The sequence below is a fragment of the Lepisosteus platostomus genome, chromosome 7 (assembly GCF_059453375.1).
Source record: "Lepisosteus platostomus isolate fLepPlt1 chromosome 7, fLepPlt1.hap1, whole genome shotgun sequence".
Lineage (NCBI taxonomy): Eukaryota > Metazoa > Chordata > Actinopteri > Semionotiformes > Lepisosteidae > Lepisosteus > Lepisosteus platostomus.
Window position 1 is genome coordinate 39,168,965 of NC_142617.1, and position 16,181 is coordinate 39,185,145.

Here is a 16,181-nt window from a genome sequence, read left to right on the forward strand (position 1 = left end):
AAATCATGCAAATACACCAGTTTTGGACCGTGAGAGGTGGAGCTGCTGGGAAAGACAGTAGTATATGGAAAATATTGTAGGCTTCTGTAATCAAAAGCCAAACAGGGAAACGCTGTTCTCACCTATGATGAACTTCACTAAGCAGATAAGTGTCGGCAGGCTAGTTGAGACAAGTCATGCTCATCAAGAGTGGGCCTGTGACTTGTTAGACCACCACTCCCACCCTTCCCCCTTGTTCTCCGAGGCAGTGGGCAGTGCCCAGGCCTTTTGAGAGAGAGAGGGTCATGCCACTTAGTGATCATTGTTTGAGAGAATCTTTGCCTTTGCTCTGGGATGTGCTGGAGCTTTACCAGCCACATTTGGCAAAAAACCCCAAGAGAAAGAGCACAACAGTGCAGCATCTCCCATCAAGCATGTTCCTTCAAGACTACTGTTAAATGGCCTCCTGCTGCCCTGGTTTGTCTTTGGAGTCAATGGAGATCCCAGAGAAATGAATGTGGGCCTTGGTTTCTGATTCGTTTTAATGCAGGCAGATGTATATCTTTATTATCCAGAGGGTTGTGGCAGTATGAAACAAGCTTTTCAGTCCTGCTGTTGAAGCTGTCAGTTTGGCGTCTTTCAAGAAGAGGCATGAACGATATCCTGGGATCAAAAGGGGTCTAACTATCCGATGGGTCACTTGGGTCAAATGGCCTCCTCTCGTTTGTCAGCGTTTCTTACCCTCTGTAGCGCGGTCTGAAGGAAATCCTGGATTTTTCCACTGGCTTTTCCACACTGCTCTTCCTTGGCCATGGGGGTGGGAGACAGGGGGCGCCGTGGCTGGCCAGCTGTCCTGCAGTATTAGCCTCTTGGGGTAAGTAAGGGAGGGAGGAGAGATGAAGTGTCTGGGACCGTCTTGTGCTTTACGAGCCTGGGCCAACGTGGGCTGAAGAAAGTCTGTCAAGAGACGCATAAAATGAACAGCCTTGCCTTTGCTCAAGTACAGACGCTTGTGTCCTGTTTTGCCATGTGAATACTCCATTGAAATGATAGAATCTGCCCTGATTTTTCGGGCTCAGCTGGCTAGACGTATTGTGTAAAAATGAATTGATTCCTATTTTTCTCGCAGGCATTGTCAAATGAAAGGTCGACTTTCCTTTCGTTTTTTTCCACTGTGTTGCCATTGAGTCCCAAGGTTTAAAATGTGTTTCGTGACCCTCAGATCTTGAGTTATGTGCAGTCTTGGAGATGGCTGCCTGTTTTCCTAATGTGCCAACTGAAGGCTTGAATGCATAACAGTCAGAGGAAGTGCCTTGCAGAGTCTGCTATCTCTTGGAGGGGAAATAGACTGAGTCTATTTCCTTTGCAGTTCCAGTGACCCAGTGCATTGTTAGTTCAGATGTCAGCAGTCAGACTGAGTACGAAAAAAAAATACTAGACATGCAGTAACTGTTTTGGTTAAAATAGATCTCCATTTAAATTTGTTCAAGAAGAGTCTGTTAGGACCAGCATTTCCTTTTAGCTTTTGGCTGACTATTTTATCAAAGGTGCTAAAAGTACTGCATACAAATACATGCATGACTTTTTACAGAATGGAGAGTAGTGTTGCAGTGCTCTTTTCACGTGTAGGAGGAATATTGTTAAAAGGCCGTGACCTAGGTTAGAGGGAATCGGGAATAATCAAATTCAATCTTGGTCCATTTGCCACGCTAAAGACTTTTGCGATAACGCAGGAGCATCTTCTCTGCAAGATAAGACTCCACAAGTGAGATCCATTCAGGACAGTGTGTTGCAGGTTTCGTTTGTGAAAGTTGATATCATGTTGTTAAGTCACATTTTTGACCCTCGTCACTTGCCAGTTCTGTTTTTTGACAGCCCCTGCAGTGTAACGAAATTGTTCAGTCGAGTTCGCACGTAGAAAAAATCGCTTGCAGTTTCGATAGCAAAAAGACATGTGGAATGAGCTTGCGTTTCTTACCAAGAAATGAGAAGGCAATCTGTTTGAGTAAAAATGTTGCACTTTTGAATGTGTAGCCCATCCTCCCTCAGTAAGACCCAGTGTCGTGACCTGAGATGGATCAGAGCTGCCCAGCTTTCAGTGCAGTCAAGCCCCAGAGGAAATCCAGTTTTTACTTCTACTTCAGTTTTCAGTGACAGGCAGGTGACAGTGCTGAGTGACGCCACAGGTCTTGAGGACAGTACACCGGTCCAGGCCCTCTGTCGAGCAGCAGAGATTCAATCTCTGAGGTCTAGTTTCAAGCAAATGTAGCCCTTGGAGCCAGTCCCAGTTGAGATCTCCTCTCTAAATGTTGGCTTGTAATTGCCCAGCCTCACAACTAAACCATTGTCCTTTCCGCCAGCATGGGGATACAGCACGAGAGGAGACATTTCCATAAACAAGACTGTGTGACTGGGGCTGTTTCGGATTATTAGTTTGCATGTTTCTGTGGCTGGATGTGTTGCTATGGATATCTGCATTTCCGACCTCTGACTGTAGTGAGCAGAGTTCTGGCAGCAAGAAGACAGGCATACGTTTCAAGACGATGATCCCCCAAATAAAAAAAAAAAAGTTAGTTTAAAAGCACAGTGCCTCCTGGAGGCTCACATGCTGTTTGTTTGTCTTCCGTCTCCATGTAAGGCACGAGAGCTCCGCCTCCTGACATTGTGTAGTCGACCCATGATGCACTGCGTCTGGTTGGTCTCACAGGCCCTTCAGGAGTGCCTTCAGGTTTTCTAGGTCTTGAGAGCTGGGAGAAGCTGGTAAATTGGTTCATTTAGCCCAATAATCTGTTGATTTCAGTCATTAAGAGCAGAAATGTAATGAAGTGCAGGAAACACAAATACTGCTAGGATTAAAATTGGGCCACCCTGCATTCCACCAGTCTACCTGGTCCTACTGTGCTAGTGACTGGTGCATGTTGTTCTTGTTTGTTGGTTTGCTTAACTTGGTCACATGCATAAGCTACTAAATTTAATGTAGCAGAGGTCAGTAAGGGGCTAATTACAGCCTGTCTCTTTCAGAGGCTAATTTCCTCTGCTTTGAGAGTTTGTCTGTTCCCTGATAGCAGTTTTATCCTAATAGTAAGAGGTTGTCATAAGACAGACAGAGAAAGGAGGCCACAGTGTTTTTTTTATGCGCTTGCAGACGCTGAAGTTCCACTGATTACTAATAACTGTTAAGAGATGTGGTTTCCACTGGAGCGCGACCTCCTCAAGACGTCTGCGGTGAGAGGAGTGTGTGTAACAGTCCCCTGAACCTACTCATAGCCCACAGAGAAACGAAGACATTGGTGGAGGATGGTTTTTAATCATAGTGCATTATATGTTGCACTTGCATGTGAATTGAAATACTTTTTGCCGCCACCTGCTTACAGCATCTTTACCAGGATAACAGTCTTAGCTTGTTCTGTTACTTGATATTGGCTCTACTGGTCTTGGATGTGAATGGAATATTATGCATGCTTTTGGCGCTTCTGTGAAAACTAGTTACTATATGGTTTAGACAGCTGTGTACTTATTTCACTGGTAGGATGATTTGAAACGGTGGAGGTAAAGGGTGTAAGAGTGCTGCATGCAGCACTTGTCCCTCTACTGCGGTCTTTTTTAATGCTCCTTTTCATAGCTTGTCATTCCACATTCCCTCAAAGCTTTACAGTACTTCAGCAGTTCTATCCATGTCTTTTCGTTGTCTTACCTTAGTTATTTTCTTCTTTAAGTGCTCTAATGTCCAAGGCATGCAGTAGTTGTCTTTCTTCAGCTAATCAATCCTATAGATTTGGTTGTGTAGCAGCTAGCAGTGATTTAAAAATAGCAGCTGAGCCTGCTGTCCCAGGAGCACAGTGAACTGAATGCAGATCAGCAGGCAGCAGTGGTACTGGAGAGATTGCTGGCAAAGATATCCGATTAGCTTTCTTTGCTGTGCTTTCAGGCTTTCTCAGAATCCCTGTGCTGATCTGTCACGATCAGATCCTAAAGCAGGACGCTTCAGTCCTGGGTCTGCTGGGCCGGGTGTGTTCACCAGTTTAACTTCCCTGAGCTCCACCTCCTCAGGCTCTTGTGCTTTAAAGAGACCTGAAAGCTACTGTATACCAGCCCAGACAGGGTCAATGACCTCTGTCTTAAAGCCTTTCTAGGCTTTTTTAAAGGAATTGCAAATTATTCTTTTAGTGTTCTAACAAATTTGGAATCTTCCAGTTGCTAAGGATGTGGTAGGACTGGTGTCCGGAAGGGTGGGGGGCTGGGGTGCCTCAGTGTATGAACCTGAAGTGTAATACTCCAGCAATCACTCTGCGTGAAGAAATGCACTAGGAAAACCAGAAATTAAAAAAAAATAATCTTTAGGAATATACACTAGGTATAAAAAGGTCCAAAAGTTCTCATGAGAAAACAACTATGTTCCAAAACAAATTCCCTCTTACACTTGAGACACTTTTCATCGCCCTCCAATCTGGAGATGCTGGTTGTTAGTAGACTCTGTTTTCCCCTGACAAGCTCACTTCTCTGAGATGGCTGCCATCTCCCTGCTGCAGTGATGTGGCTCACCCAGGTAGCACCGTGGCGACACCCAGCCCAGATGGTGTTTGGTCAGCTGTGCATCAGCTGGGAGCCTCGAACCCGAGCCAGGGGTGTGGCTGCACTTCCCAAGCTTTTACATCGCAGTGGTGCCACGCAATCAGAAAAGACTGCATTTCAAAAGTGTGAGGGCCTGTTCTGTGAAAGTAGCTCCCATTTCACATGATAATTCACATTACATATTTCTCATTGTAATTCTAGTCTGTTTCAGTTTACACAGATCACTTAAGTTATTGGAGCTGTTTTTTAAAAGTAATTTGCTGTGCAGTGAAAAGTTTGGGTATATTAAGAATGTGCCGCGAGTTGAAAAAGATTAGAAAATGCTGCTGTAGATTACAGAGTTTCTTGGGAGTATTTTATCTTTTATTAGCAGAAAAAATGGAGAGCTCAGTTTGTTTCTAAGTATGGCTGTTACTCGGACAGAAGCTGCAGCAGTTCAAATGCAGTCAGGATGCTCACAGCCCCTCTGTGGATGTTTTCTGCAGGATCCGGCCACAGATGGCGAAGGAAAAGATTGAGGGCTGTCACGTCTGCACGCTGGTGACGCCCGGGGAGCCCCAGGTGCTGCTGGGAAAGGACAAGGCCTTCACGTACGATTTTGTATTCGACATGGATGCTCAGCAGCACCAGATCTACTCCAACTGTGTGCACAAGCTGATCGAGGGCTGCTTTGATGGCTACAATGCCACTGTCTTCGCTTACGGTCAGGTGAGTCCCTGCATCCTGTGTCTAACGAGTACATATACATATGCTCCAAGGAATGTGTATATTAGCAATATTGGAAATAATTATGCAAACAGGGAATATAATGCAAATCACACCCTATCGATAGCTTTTCTGTAAAAATGAAATGTAACCTAATACTGTAGCATGTCAATATTATAGTGTATGACTGTTTGTTGGGTAGACATCAGTAAGTGCACACTGTCTCATGGCCTAGATAAGTGTAAGCACTGATACCATTTTAGAGTGTAAAAAATATCAAAAATCATTCCATCTTGGAAGGGCTGCAACAACTTGTGGGACATGAATAACCCAATTGATATTTGATGTATTTATAGATAATGCTGTTTTTGAGTATCTTGTTCAATATTAGCCATGTTTATTACATCTAAATGAAGAGGAACAGCTATAACCAAGAAATGTGTATAATCTTTACATGCAAGTGGTTTGTCAGTGGGCTACAAAGGTGCTGCCGACCTTCTGATTTCTTTTTGTTGTTGTTTAGGTAAGCTGATGGGAATGTGTCCCTTCAAAACTGGGACACATTTCAAATATGTGCATTTATGCACCCCTTCCTCCCCCCCACACACACTTTACTTATTCCTCACTGAGCGTAAAGGGGAACCGCAGCCTCGATTTCTCAGACAGGTTATTAAACCTCTGTGACAAAATAAATTAAATGAGGGAATAGAACATTTTTATGAATTTCAAATTAAGCACAAATTTGTGAACTTTGTGAAAGTACTGTATGGTCACCATTGTTGTCATAATCCCCTGGTCTCATCAAGGGCCAGAACAATAGCTCATGCGAACTGCGATTCATAAGCCTGCTTGCTGACAACTTTTGTTGCCTCTTTCTGAATTGCAGAATGTGGCGCTGCACATACCTGGAGATTTGCTCTATTTTGTGGTGTAAACTGCAGGTTTGACAAGTTACTGTGTACATTTTACTGTCATTGTGGGTTGAAATGCACTCATCAATGCTGAATTTATTAATAACCCCAAATCTAAAAATAGTGTTGCAGTTTCCTTTTAAGGGTGTTTTTTTAGTTCCCCTTTGGCCATTTTTCACACTTCACGATCAACTGCCATGGTGTACAAGCAAACCTGCATCCTGAAGCTGAGATGACTCAAATCAGTCTTGACGCCAGGAGTGTGCAGGTCCACAGAGGCTCTTTACGACATGAGAGCAGCGGCAGATAGCATAGTTCTGAGGGCAGCAAAACACCATAACAGGAGCAGAAGCACTTGGAGGAAAACAACTGAGATGATGGGGTGCACATACATTCTGCAGTCCTTCCTAGACCCATCAGCAGCTCACCTTTACACGAAACAGAGGACTAACGCTAAAGCACTGTGCTGACCTCAGTGTGCCTCTGTGCATTTAACCATGAACACTCAACCAGGGGGTTCCTAGGGATAGAGAAAGCACTCGAAAGAAGCTTTGATTCCTTGCTGTATGCCCAGCGAGGCAGTTTCTCCGTGCCCTAAAAGCAGTAACGAGTGAGTTGTTTTGATTCCTGTTTGACCTGGGCGTCCATGTTCTCTTCGCAGACGGGTTCTGGGAAGACGTACACCATGGGGACTGGGTTTGACTTGAGTGTCTCTGAAGAGGAGCAGGGCATCATTCCAAGGGCTGTCCGACACTTCTTCCAGGGCATCGAACAGCGCAGGAGGGAGGCCCAGGAGAGCAACACCCAGCCCCCGGAGTTCAAAGTCAGTGCCCAGTTCTTGGAGGTGAGGATCTCTTCTCTTCATCCCAGCAGAAACGATGTAATAACTGTGGGGTGCTGCAGAGCGACAGTGTGGCAGACTGGGAAGAAAGGGGCTGAGGGTTTTTTACATTCTTGGACATTAAAGGTTTCTTTATAAACTTGTTTTTTTTATGTACCATGTTCCTGTTTTTCTACCCTTCCAAATGTGGGGGTTCACATTGCAGGTACTGCCCTCCCAACATACACTTGTGCTGTTTTTCATTCCACGAGTCTTGCTACACCTTAAAGGAGATGCCATTACCTGACTGACTAACCCTGACTGAATCAAGCCCATCCATCCTCCAGGGCCCCTCTGCCAATGAGGGGCCTCCACTTGAGGATCCCCAAACCCCCATTTTAATGGGTGGCGTCAGGAGTAAAGGATTTGGGCTGCAAGAACCACATGCTAGCCCCTTCACGGTGTGCTCCTAAAGACAGAAATTGTCTGCTGCTGTATTATAACTGCCTTTTCAGGGTGTGTGATCACCTCAAGACCATAATCGCAGATCTGATATCTACTCTGAAGAACAATAAATCTTAAAGAAAGGGATGGACAAGCTCCTATTTTTTTACACTGTCCATCAAGGCAGTGTTATTAGCACAGGTGTGTGTTTACGTGTGTGTTTGAGCCTGGCATCTGAACTGCAATATCTGTCTGCAATGCCCTAGCTGTCTAATGGGCTACCACCCCCATTAATTTACTTAACTTCTGTTTCTGCAGAAATAAAATCTGAAAAAATAGAATTAGGGGAAAAAACTAATTGTCCACTTAAGAGCCAGACTGCAGCACTCCAGGAGGAGCGTGTCCAGTAGAATTCACTTGAGACTGTTGGCATAAAGAGGGGAATAATTGAGTTTAATTTTGACAAGCTGGGCAGTCACTGCTTCGCAGTGCCCTCTGGGAGCAAAGTAATATCTTCTTATTGTCGGCTGTTCACACTGGATGTGGTGTTCAGCCTACATCTGTGCAATTGATCAAACTCATTTACCTTGTCTCTCTGCCTTTAGTCTTACACCAACTATAACATTTCATGTACTGTCTTCTCGGTTAAATGTCTAATTTAATTGCAGCACTGCAAGAAAGGTGGTTTTAGTTTCAGTGATGCTTATTGCTATTTGTAAGACCTTTACGCTCTTTAGACTATCAAATATCACATTCCAGGCATATGATCAGATTGTTACTGGGCATTTCATAACACTGCCGGATCCTGAATCTATCTTAGGGCCTCATGTAGCCTTAGATGGGTTATTTCTGACTGTGAGATTAGAAATTCTTCAGCCAAACTTGTAATAATTTTTCATTAAATGTTGTAAGATTAATATCAAGCCTTCAATTATTATGCCTCTGTGCATGTGCTCATTAGCTTTCAGTATGTCCGTATGTTGTTTGTTTGCACCCTATATTTGTTGCTTGTTAAATTTTAGGGTTTGTAGGTAGTAGATGGACAAAAAACAGAATATTAAGGTTTTTGTCCACTGCTGTTACTCTTATTTTTCTCCAGGAATTGTCCATAGTATTATAACTGTTTGAGCTAGGATTATGGTAAAGCAGTTCGGGCTCCTTGCTGGTGATGAAAGGCGATGCATACGTATGTGTTGTTGTAGTCATTCTCTGCAGTGAGTCTGCTTGTTTTTCCCCCTTTCAGCTGTACAACGAGGAGATACTGGATCTGTTTGACAGCACGCGCGATCTTGACGCTCGGGGTAGGAAGTCCAATATTAAAATCCACGAGGACAGCAATGGGGGAATCTACACCACGGGGGTCACTTCTCGGCTGGTCAGCTCAGAGGAAGAGGTGAGTAGGGAGTCAGTGCGACAGGTGATGTTCCCCTCTGGGGTCTTCTCTCCACTGACATCTTTGTCATCTTGTACCCGATGGAATATTCTTCTGCTGGTTCTCTTCCATCTGATTTCTTGTCTTCGGGCAAGACTCAAAGCTGCATTTAGGACTCATTTCCCCGTCTTTTTCTTCTTCCTATTCAGCTGCTGCAGTGCCTGAAGCTGGGAGCCTTATCCCGCACCACAGCCAGCACGCAGATGAACGCCCAGAGCTCCCGGTCGCATGCCATTTTCACCATCCACCTCTGCCAGATGAGGGTGTGCAAGCAGCCGGAGATGGTCAGTCGTTTGCTCTGTACCACAAACCCCAAAAACGCAGACACCAACATGTCTATATACACTATATACAGTAGCTCATGCGTAAGATCAAGGAATGTCCACCAGCTTTAAGAACTGTTAGTGTAGCTTGTTCCAGCCTCCCATAACTGTAAAAGAGTGCCTCCTCTGTTTTATATGCACATCCATGTAGATTTAGTTTGTGTCCTAATGAATGTCACATGTATTGAGCATGGATGTGAAAATGTAAAGAATATGTATAATTGCATAGTAATTTCATTATTTACCCCAGACTAGGATTTTCCTCTTTCGGTACACCTTTCAACTACCGTTTGCTTAAGACGAAGCAAGTTGCTAAACTGTTCTTGTTTAAGCTGGGAATGAGTTTGATTGATCCAAAAAAACGAGGGGGGCTCTGTTTCAGGCAGCGCAACACTTATGTCTGAGAGGCATTTGCTTTCTTCTCCAGCTGTGATGTCGGTATGATTTTCCGTGCCGGGGTGTTTTTCAGATGAACGGAGAGGTGAACGGTTTGTCCAATGGGCCCATCGCGCAGCCCGAGTACGAGACGCTGATGGCCAAGTTCCACTTTGTGGACCTGGCAGGATCTGAACGGCTGAAACGCACGGGCGCCACGGGCGAGCGTGCCAGGGAGGGCATCTCCATCAACTGTGGCCTGGTAGGACCCCCTTCCTCTGCCCTCCCCCATGAACTGTGTAGGAATAACACACCAGGGCAGGGAGTTAGAGGTCCTGATTCTGTGTCTGACTCTGCACCTGTGTCTTGCAGCTCGCCCTAGGTAACGTCATCAGCGCTCTCGGGGACCAGAGCAAGAAGGGAGGCCATGTGCCATACAGGGACTCCAAACTGACCAGGCTGCTGCAGGACTCCCTGGGAGGAAACAGGTACTGCACATTTAAGAAACACACAGGCTGTGGGGCCTCTTGGTTGCCATGACTGAGTGTAGGCTGAGCTCTAAGAATGTGGGTTCAGGTCTAGGAGCCTGGAGCTTGTTACTACCCGACTGTGACTGGGATTTTTTCAATTGGGTTAATGTCACCCGGGGTAGGGTGAGGAGCCATTGGGCAAGAACTCTCTTAGCAGCACAGTAACCCCTGCAGCCTGATAGGCACGAGAAACGTACGGTTGTGGGGGGGAGGGGTCTGAGGGCTTCAGCGACCTGTTCTAGGTCGACCTGTGCTGTCTGTGAGGGTTGGGCCTCTCCTCCAGACACCGCTGAGCCTTCTCACTGGGTGTGTGTTGCCTGTCTCAGCCGCACTGTGATGATCGCCTGCGTGAGCCCCTCGGACCGGGACTTCATGGAGACACTCAACACTCTGAAGTACGCCAACCGCGCCAGGAACATCAAGAACAAGGTGGTGGTGAACCAGGACAAGACGAGCCAGCAGATAAGCGCCCTGCGGGCCGAGATCGCGAGGCTACAGACGGAGATCATGGAGTACAAGACGGTGAGGGGTGAAACATTGCCATAGTGTTGGTGATAGTGTGCTTCTTATCATCTTCACTTATTGAATTTGCATGCTGCCTGTTTGCTCCCGTTTTATTTGAGTTAATTAAACTTTTAATTTAAGTTAATGAACCTGTAATTGTTTAACTGTAATAATAATAATAATTAATAATTGCTTACACTTATATAGCGCTTTTCTGGCCACACCACTCAAAGCGCTGTACAGGTAATGGGGACTCACCTCCACCACCACCAATGTGCAGCATCCACCTGGCAGCCATAGTGCTCCAGAACGCTCACCACACCACACAGGAGAGCATAGTGATGAAGCCAACTCATAGAGGGGGATTATTAGGAGACCATGATTGGTAAGGGCCAATGGGAAATTTGGCCAGGACGCCGGGGTCACACCCCTACTCTTTTCGAGAAACGCCCTGGGATTTTTAATGACCACAGGGAGTCAGGACCTCTCATCCGAAGGATGGTGCCTGTTTACAGTATAGTGTCCCTGTCACTATACTGGGGCATTAGGACCCACACAGACCGCAGGGTGAGCGCCCCCTGCTGGCCCCATCTCTTCCAGCAGCAACCTTAGTTTTTCCCAGGAGGTCTCCCATCCAGGTACTGACCAGGCTCACACCTGCTGAGCTTCAGTGGGTTGCCAGTTGTGAGTTGCAGGGTGATATGGCTGCTGGCTGTAGTGGTCCAACTGTAGTGGTGGAGAGGTTGTTAACTGTAGATTCGTGAAAAGTTTTTATTTTACATGTATACTTGGCTTTGTTTTTCAGTTAGGATGTTTCAGGTGATCACGAGTAAGTGAAGAATGCTGTACATAAAAATATTAATATAAATTGCCTGTTCTCCCCTCCCCCCTACACTTTAGGGGAAACGTGTGGTCGGAGAGGATGGGTCTGAGGGCTTCAGCGACCTGTTCCAGGAGAACTCCATGCTACAGAAGGAGAACGACACTCTACGGATGAGAGTAAAAGCCATGCAGGAGACCATTGATGCACTCAACAACCGCGTCACGCAGCTGCTCTCCAATGAGGTCAACCTCCTCTTGGCCAAGACTGGTGAGCGCCCCCTGCAGCCCAGTGAGCCACATTACAACAATCTGAGCTGTTGCTGGTGCGCCGCTGTGGCTAATGTCCCTTGAAATCGCTCCAGGCTCACCGGATTAGACTAGATGTGTTGCTCCTGTTCTCTGTGAAGACCCCAGTATACAAAACTTGAGTTTGTAATGTTTTTACCTCTTCAAAAAAACATTTTAATTCCTGTTCATAGCAAAACTTAACATTGAAATAACTCCTACCTTCAGGCGCTTTAAGAGATTCACAGTAGAATGGTCACGTCAAAACCTTTTCTTAATGATATATTCTGTGCATGACAATTACTGGTGTATCGTCTGATCCCTGTCCCTTTATTCTGGAATAGTGTCGGATAGTAGTTGTGGCGCAGGCACACTAATTTTCCTTCACTTCCTTAAGAAAACAGACCAGGATCCTTTCATCACAAATCTGAAAGAGAAAAGGGTGCCCCAACAGGGGCAGTGGGAAAACACCTTTCTGCTAAATTGTGCTAAAAGTTTTATAAATTCACGAGCTGTCTCCTTTCGTCTTCAGGGGATGGAAATGAAGAGATTGGAGCCCTCATCCAGAATTACATCCGAGAGATCGAGGAGCTCAGGTAAGTCTGTTCTAAAAGATTTATTTGACCTGTTTTAATTCCTTATATTTTTTTGTTGAGGGGGTAGAACTCACAAAATAGCACAAAAGTATCAGTCTCTCTACCTTGCCCTGTCACATGCGTGAAAGTAACTTACCCTGTGAAGTTTTATCGCTTTTGAAAAATCATGAAGAAGAGAAGGTGCCGGTTGCCCAGTTTGTTGAAAACCTGGTGTGAAAGGCAGCCATGTCCCACAGTGCCAGCTGATGGACGCTCTCTCTGTCTCCGTGCGTCTCTCTCTGACAGGTCCAAGCTCCTGGAAAGCGAGGCCATGAACGAGTCTCTGCGCCGCAATGTGTCGCGCCTCTCGGCCCGCTCGCCCTACCCTTCCTCGCAGGCTGCCACCCCCGGCCTGCCTGCGGGCAGCTCGCCCTGCGTCTCCATGGAGGCGGAAGTGTCCGATGTCATCCGCCGGGCGAAGCAGGACATCGAGAGGCTGAAGAAGAAAGAGCGAAAACAGAGGAGGAAGAGGTACGGAGCCCTGAACTGCAGTGGAAGATGTTAGGGAATTGGGGTCCCCAGACTCTCTACTGGGGTACCTCTTTGTCAAAACTGACAACCAATGAAATAACTTTACATACACCTTGACACAAGCCAAACATCACTGTATCACCCCTGCAGAGTCCCAGATTCTCAGTTAATGACTTTTCCATGAGAGGGGACAGATGATAGATTTTCCTGTTTTTGGGGGCCTTTGTTGGTTGGCCTTTTCCAAAGAACCTAATTGCTGTTTCCAGTTTTGGTCACCAAAATGTTTAACTGCCGAAAGCATTAGTGAAATACAGAATGACTCTCTTTCGAGTGGGGTTAAAAAGGAACCCTCTAAAATGTGTGCTTCTGTAAGCACAAATCTAAGCAGGGGAGTGTATGGTGAGTGTAAGTCTGCCAATTCAAACTTTAAGTTGGAATCATTATACCTGGCCTGATGTGCGAACAGCATCATAAGGGATGCAATCTGAGTTCACTAAATATACAGGGTGTGTTCAATATCTTGAGCATTTTTCTGTGACGATATGATGGAGCACAGGCAGCCCATTAGAAAAACAAAGGAGTATCATTAAATTCTGAACTCAATGCACTGCTCCTGACTCGGCAATACATTTAGTCATTAACAGTTTCCAGACATCACCCCCTGTCTGATGTGTGAGTTTTATGATGAGGCGTAATGTCAGAGCGCATAAACCTGTCTCTGCTCCAAAAGATTAATAAGAATGACTGTACCCATCATGCTTTAAAAGTGCATTTGCGAGTCTGGCTTATGTGCAAATGGTGCACTGTAAATCTGCACCGTCCCTTAAAGTATCATTGAAAGGTGGTAGATTACAGATCGTTTAAGTGTAATTAATTCTGCTGTTATTGTGAGAGGGCAACCTACCGAGTAGGGGGTGCTGGGAAATAAGCCTGCAGAAGCTTAGATTGTGCAAAATCACTTATACACTTAAACACCCTTCCAAAGTCAAACTTGCAAGCTCAGTACAGAATAGCACTGCAGTTAGTCAGGCAAGCTGATATAAAGTGTCATACTGCACTGATTTAAAGATCAGAAATGTTCCCTATGTTCTATAAGAAAATGAAGAAGAAGATGATAAAAATCAGAATATCTCCTACATAGGCAATGGGATAACAGTGCATGGGCTGTGTGTATTGTCTTTTTGTCTCTTATGATTTGAACAGCATGGAGACGGGCTGCTCCAAATGGGTATAACAGGGGTGGAATAGTATGGTAAACAAGCATTGACATTTGTGCACATTGTGCATTTGTGTTTACATTTACCTTGATTATTCTGTGGTAGTTTAGTGCCCACAAGTGCTGTGTCTGGTCAGTCAGTAAACCAGCCCTGTTCTGCTGTCCCCAGTCCAGAGAAGGAAGGGCTCAAGAAGAGAGCCAAGCTGCAGCCACAGGAAAACGGGGAGGTGGACTCAGATGACAACGACCTGGAGGTCAGTGCACTTGATCTCATTCATCGTCCTCCTGGTGATGGAGAAAAGGAGAATTTCATTCAGTTTTAAACCAGGCTAGAAGAACACAGTTTATTAATATTGCTTTGGGTGGCGGAAGTGAAGAGTGTGTGCGACTGTGGAGGCATCATTCGTGTGTGCTGTATCTGCCCCCCGCCAGGAGGAGCAGGAGGAGAGTGGCTGCGACGAGGAAGAGGAGGAAGAAGAGGGCCGGGAGGACGAAGAGTTTGAGAGCGAGGAGAGCCTGGAGGACTCAGATTCTGACTCTGACGAGAAAGGTCAGCCATGGGTGACGCCTACTGAGGGGGATGAAACAGAGGGAGTGGGGGGTGTCTGCTCCTTCTCCACCTTTGCTCATTAAATTCACAACTACCGTCACTGCAGTCAAATTTGCCCATTTTCAACATTCTCCAACATCTTCCCCTGGCTGGTGTTTTGGGATTTTAGATGTAATTGATCTATGAACTGAACACCTGGTCAGAAACGAAACCTGATGTTCTGATAAGTGTTATTATAGACATGCATTTAGTAAAATACACCCCATCTGTGAACCGTGCATGGTTGCTGTTGCCCTCCACACCTTCCTATGTTTAGCACTTAGTGATATAGGAACGACAGACTGTGTATTAGGTTCTGTTTTGTCCCAGCCTGCTGTGAACAAATGATTTAACCAAATATTCTCTCTCGTTGGGGTTTCAGCGAATTTCCAGGCGGATCTGGCAGAACTGACCTGTGAGATCGAGATCAAGCAGAAGCTGATCGACGAGCTGGAGAACAGCCAGCGCCGCCTGCTGACACTGAAGCTGCAGTATGAGGAGAAGCTGATCCAGCTGCAGAACAAGATCCGCGACACCCAGCTGGAGAGAGACCGCGTCCTGCACAACCTGAGTAAGGGCCACGGGGATAGGGACCAGGGTCCAGGACCATGTCGGAGAAACAGCATTACAAGGGAAGGGCAAAAGAGAAGACGCATCCCATATATGAAAAAATAACACAGTCTGAGCTCCATGATCATAGCTTTAAGGCAGGGTTGTGACACTAATCGACTGTGACTGGGATTGCCCTAGCAGTAAGAGTGCTGACAAGTGTAGGGTGGAATTAGTTTGCCAGAGCTCTTGGGTCTTTGTGACCCCTGTGGCTTTCTAGGTGATTTCAGGCATGCGGTGCCGTTGGTGAGGGACGCATTCCTTTGATTGACAATAAACCTTGGTGCTGTGTTGCCTGTAACGTGTTCAGTTGACTTAAAGCAAGTTGGAGGAGTCTGCCTACACTTCCTCCTTTTCCCGTGTGCGGTTGCAGCGTTTGTAGCCCAGAGCTGAGATGTCAAAAACACTCCACTGGCAATTGCAGCAATTTTCAATTTTAGATACAAGAACTGAGTGTAAGGGATAGGGAAAGTACACGTCTTGTTCACAGACAATCGTTTATGCAAATAAATAATGAATAATGCAAAGGTTAAGTTCCCAACACACTTTGTGGAGGCTACTGCATAGTGATTCAGCATGCAGCTCAGCTCCAGTGACGGCATCTGTTACTTACAGTTTGGTCTGGTGGGAAGCTCTGATTGGGACTCTAGTTGTAATTGCACGCCTCTGCCTTCCTTCTCTTGCAGTGTCTATGGAGAACTTCACAGAGGATAAGGCCAACAAGGTGAAGTCGGAGTATGAGAAGCGCCTGAAGGAGATGAACAGGGACCTGCAGAAGCTGCAGGCCGCCCAGAAGGAGCACGCCCGGCTGCTGAAGAACCAGAGCCGCTACGAGCGCGAGCTGAAGAAGCTGCAGGGAGAGGTGGCTGAGATGAAAAAGGCCAAGGTGAGGGAGGCCAAGGCAGCAGCAGGGCATTCTCTCATACAGAAATGGGTATATGGCAGAGACCATTTTCCCA

At 46.0% G+C, this 16,181-nt stretch overlaps 1 protein-coding gene across 4 annotated transcripts in view; it reads left to right on the forward strand.

The window, feature by feature from the left end:
• The window catches only part of kif21b (kinesin family member 21B), a 69,167-nt gene that overhangs the window by 17,834 nt on the left and 35,152 nt on the right, over positions 1-16,181 (forward strand). For all 4 annotated transcript variants that reach the window (XM_088640209.1, XM_088640211.1, XM_088640210.1 and 1 more), the window contains exons 2-15: positions 5,037-5,259; positions 6,829-7,011; positions 8,675-8,824; positions 9,013-9,147; positions 9,656-9,823; positions 9,934-10,049; positions 10,418-10,613; positions 11,496-11,685; positions 12,235-12,298; positions 12,584-12,808; positions 14,194-14,278; positions 14,457-14,574; positions 14,996-15,184; positions 15,909-16,108. In XM_088640209.1, coding sequence (XP_088496335.1) covers positions 5,037-5,259; positions 6,829-7,011; positions 8,675-8,824; positions 9,013-9,147; positions 9,656-9,823; positions 9,934-10,049; positions 10,418-10,613; positions 11,496-11,685; positions 12,235-12,298; positions 12,584-12,808; positions 14,194-14,278; positions 14,457-14,574; positions 14,996-15,184; positions 15,909-16,108 — 2,242 coding nt within the window. The remainder of the gene's footprint in view (positions 1-5,036; positions 5,260-6,828; positions 7,012-8,674; positions 8,825-9,012; positions 9,148-9,655; positions 9,824-9,933; positions 10,050-10,417; positions 10,614-11,495; positions 11,686-12,234; positions 12,299-12,583; positions 12,809-14,193; positions 14,279-14,456; positions 14,575-14,995; positions 15,185-15,908; positions 16,109-16,181) is intronic.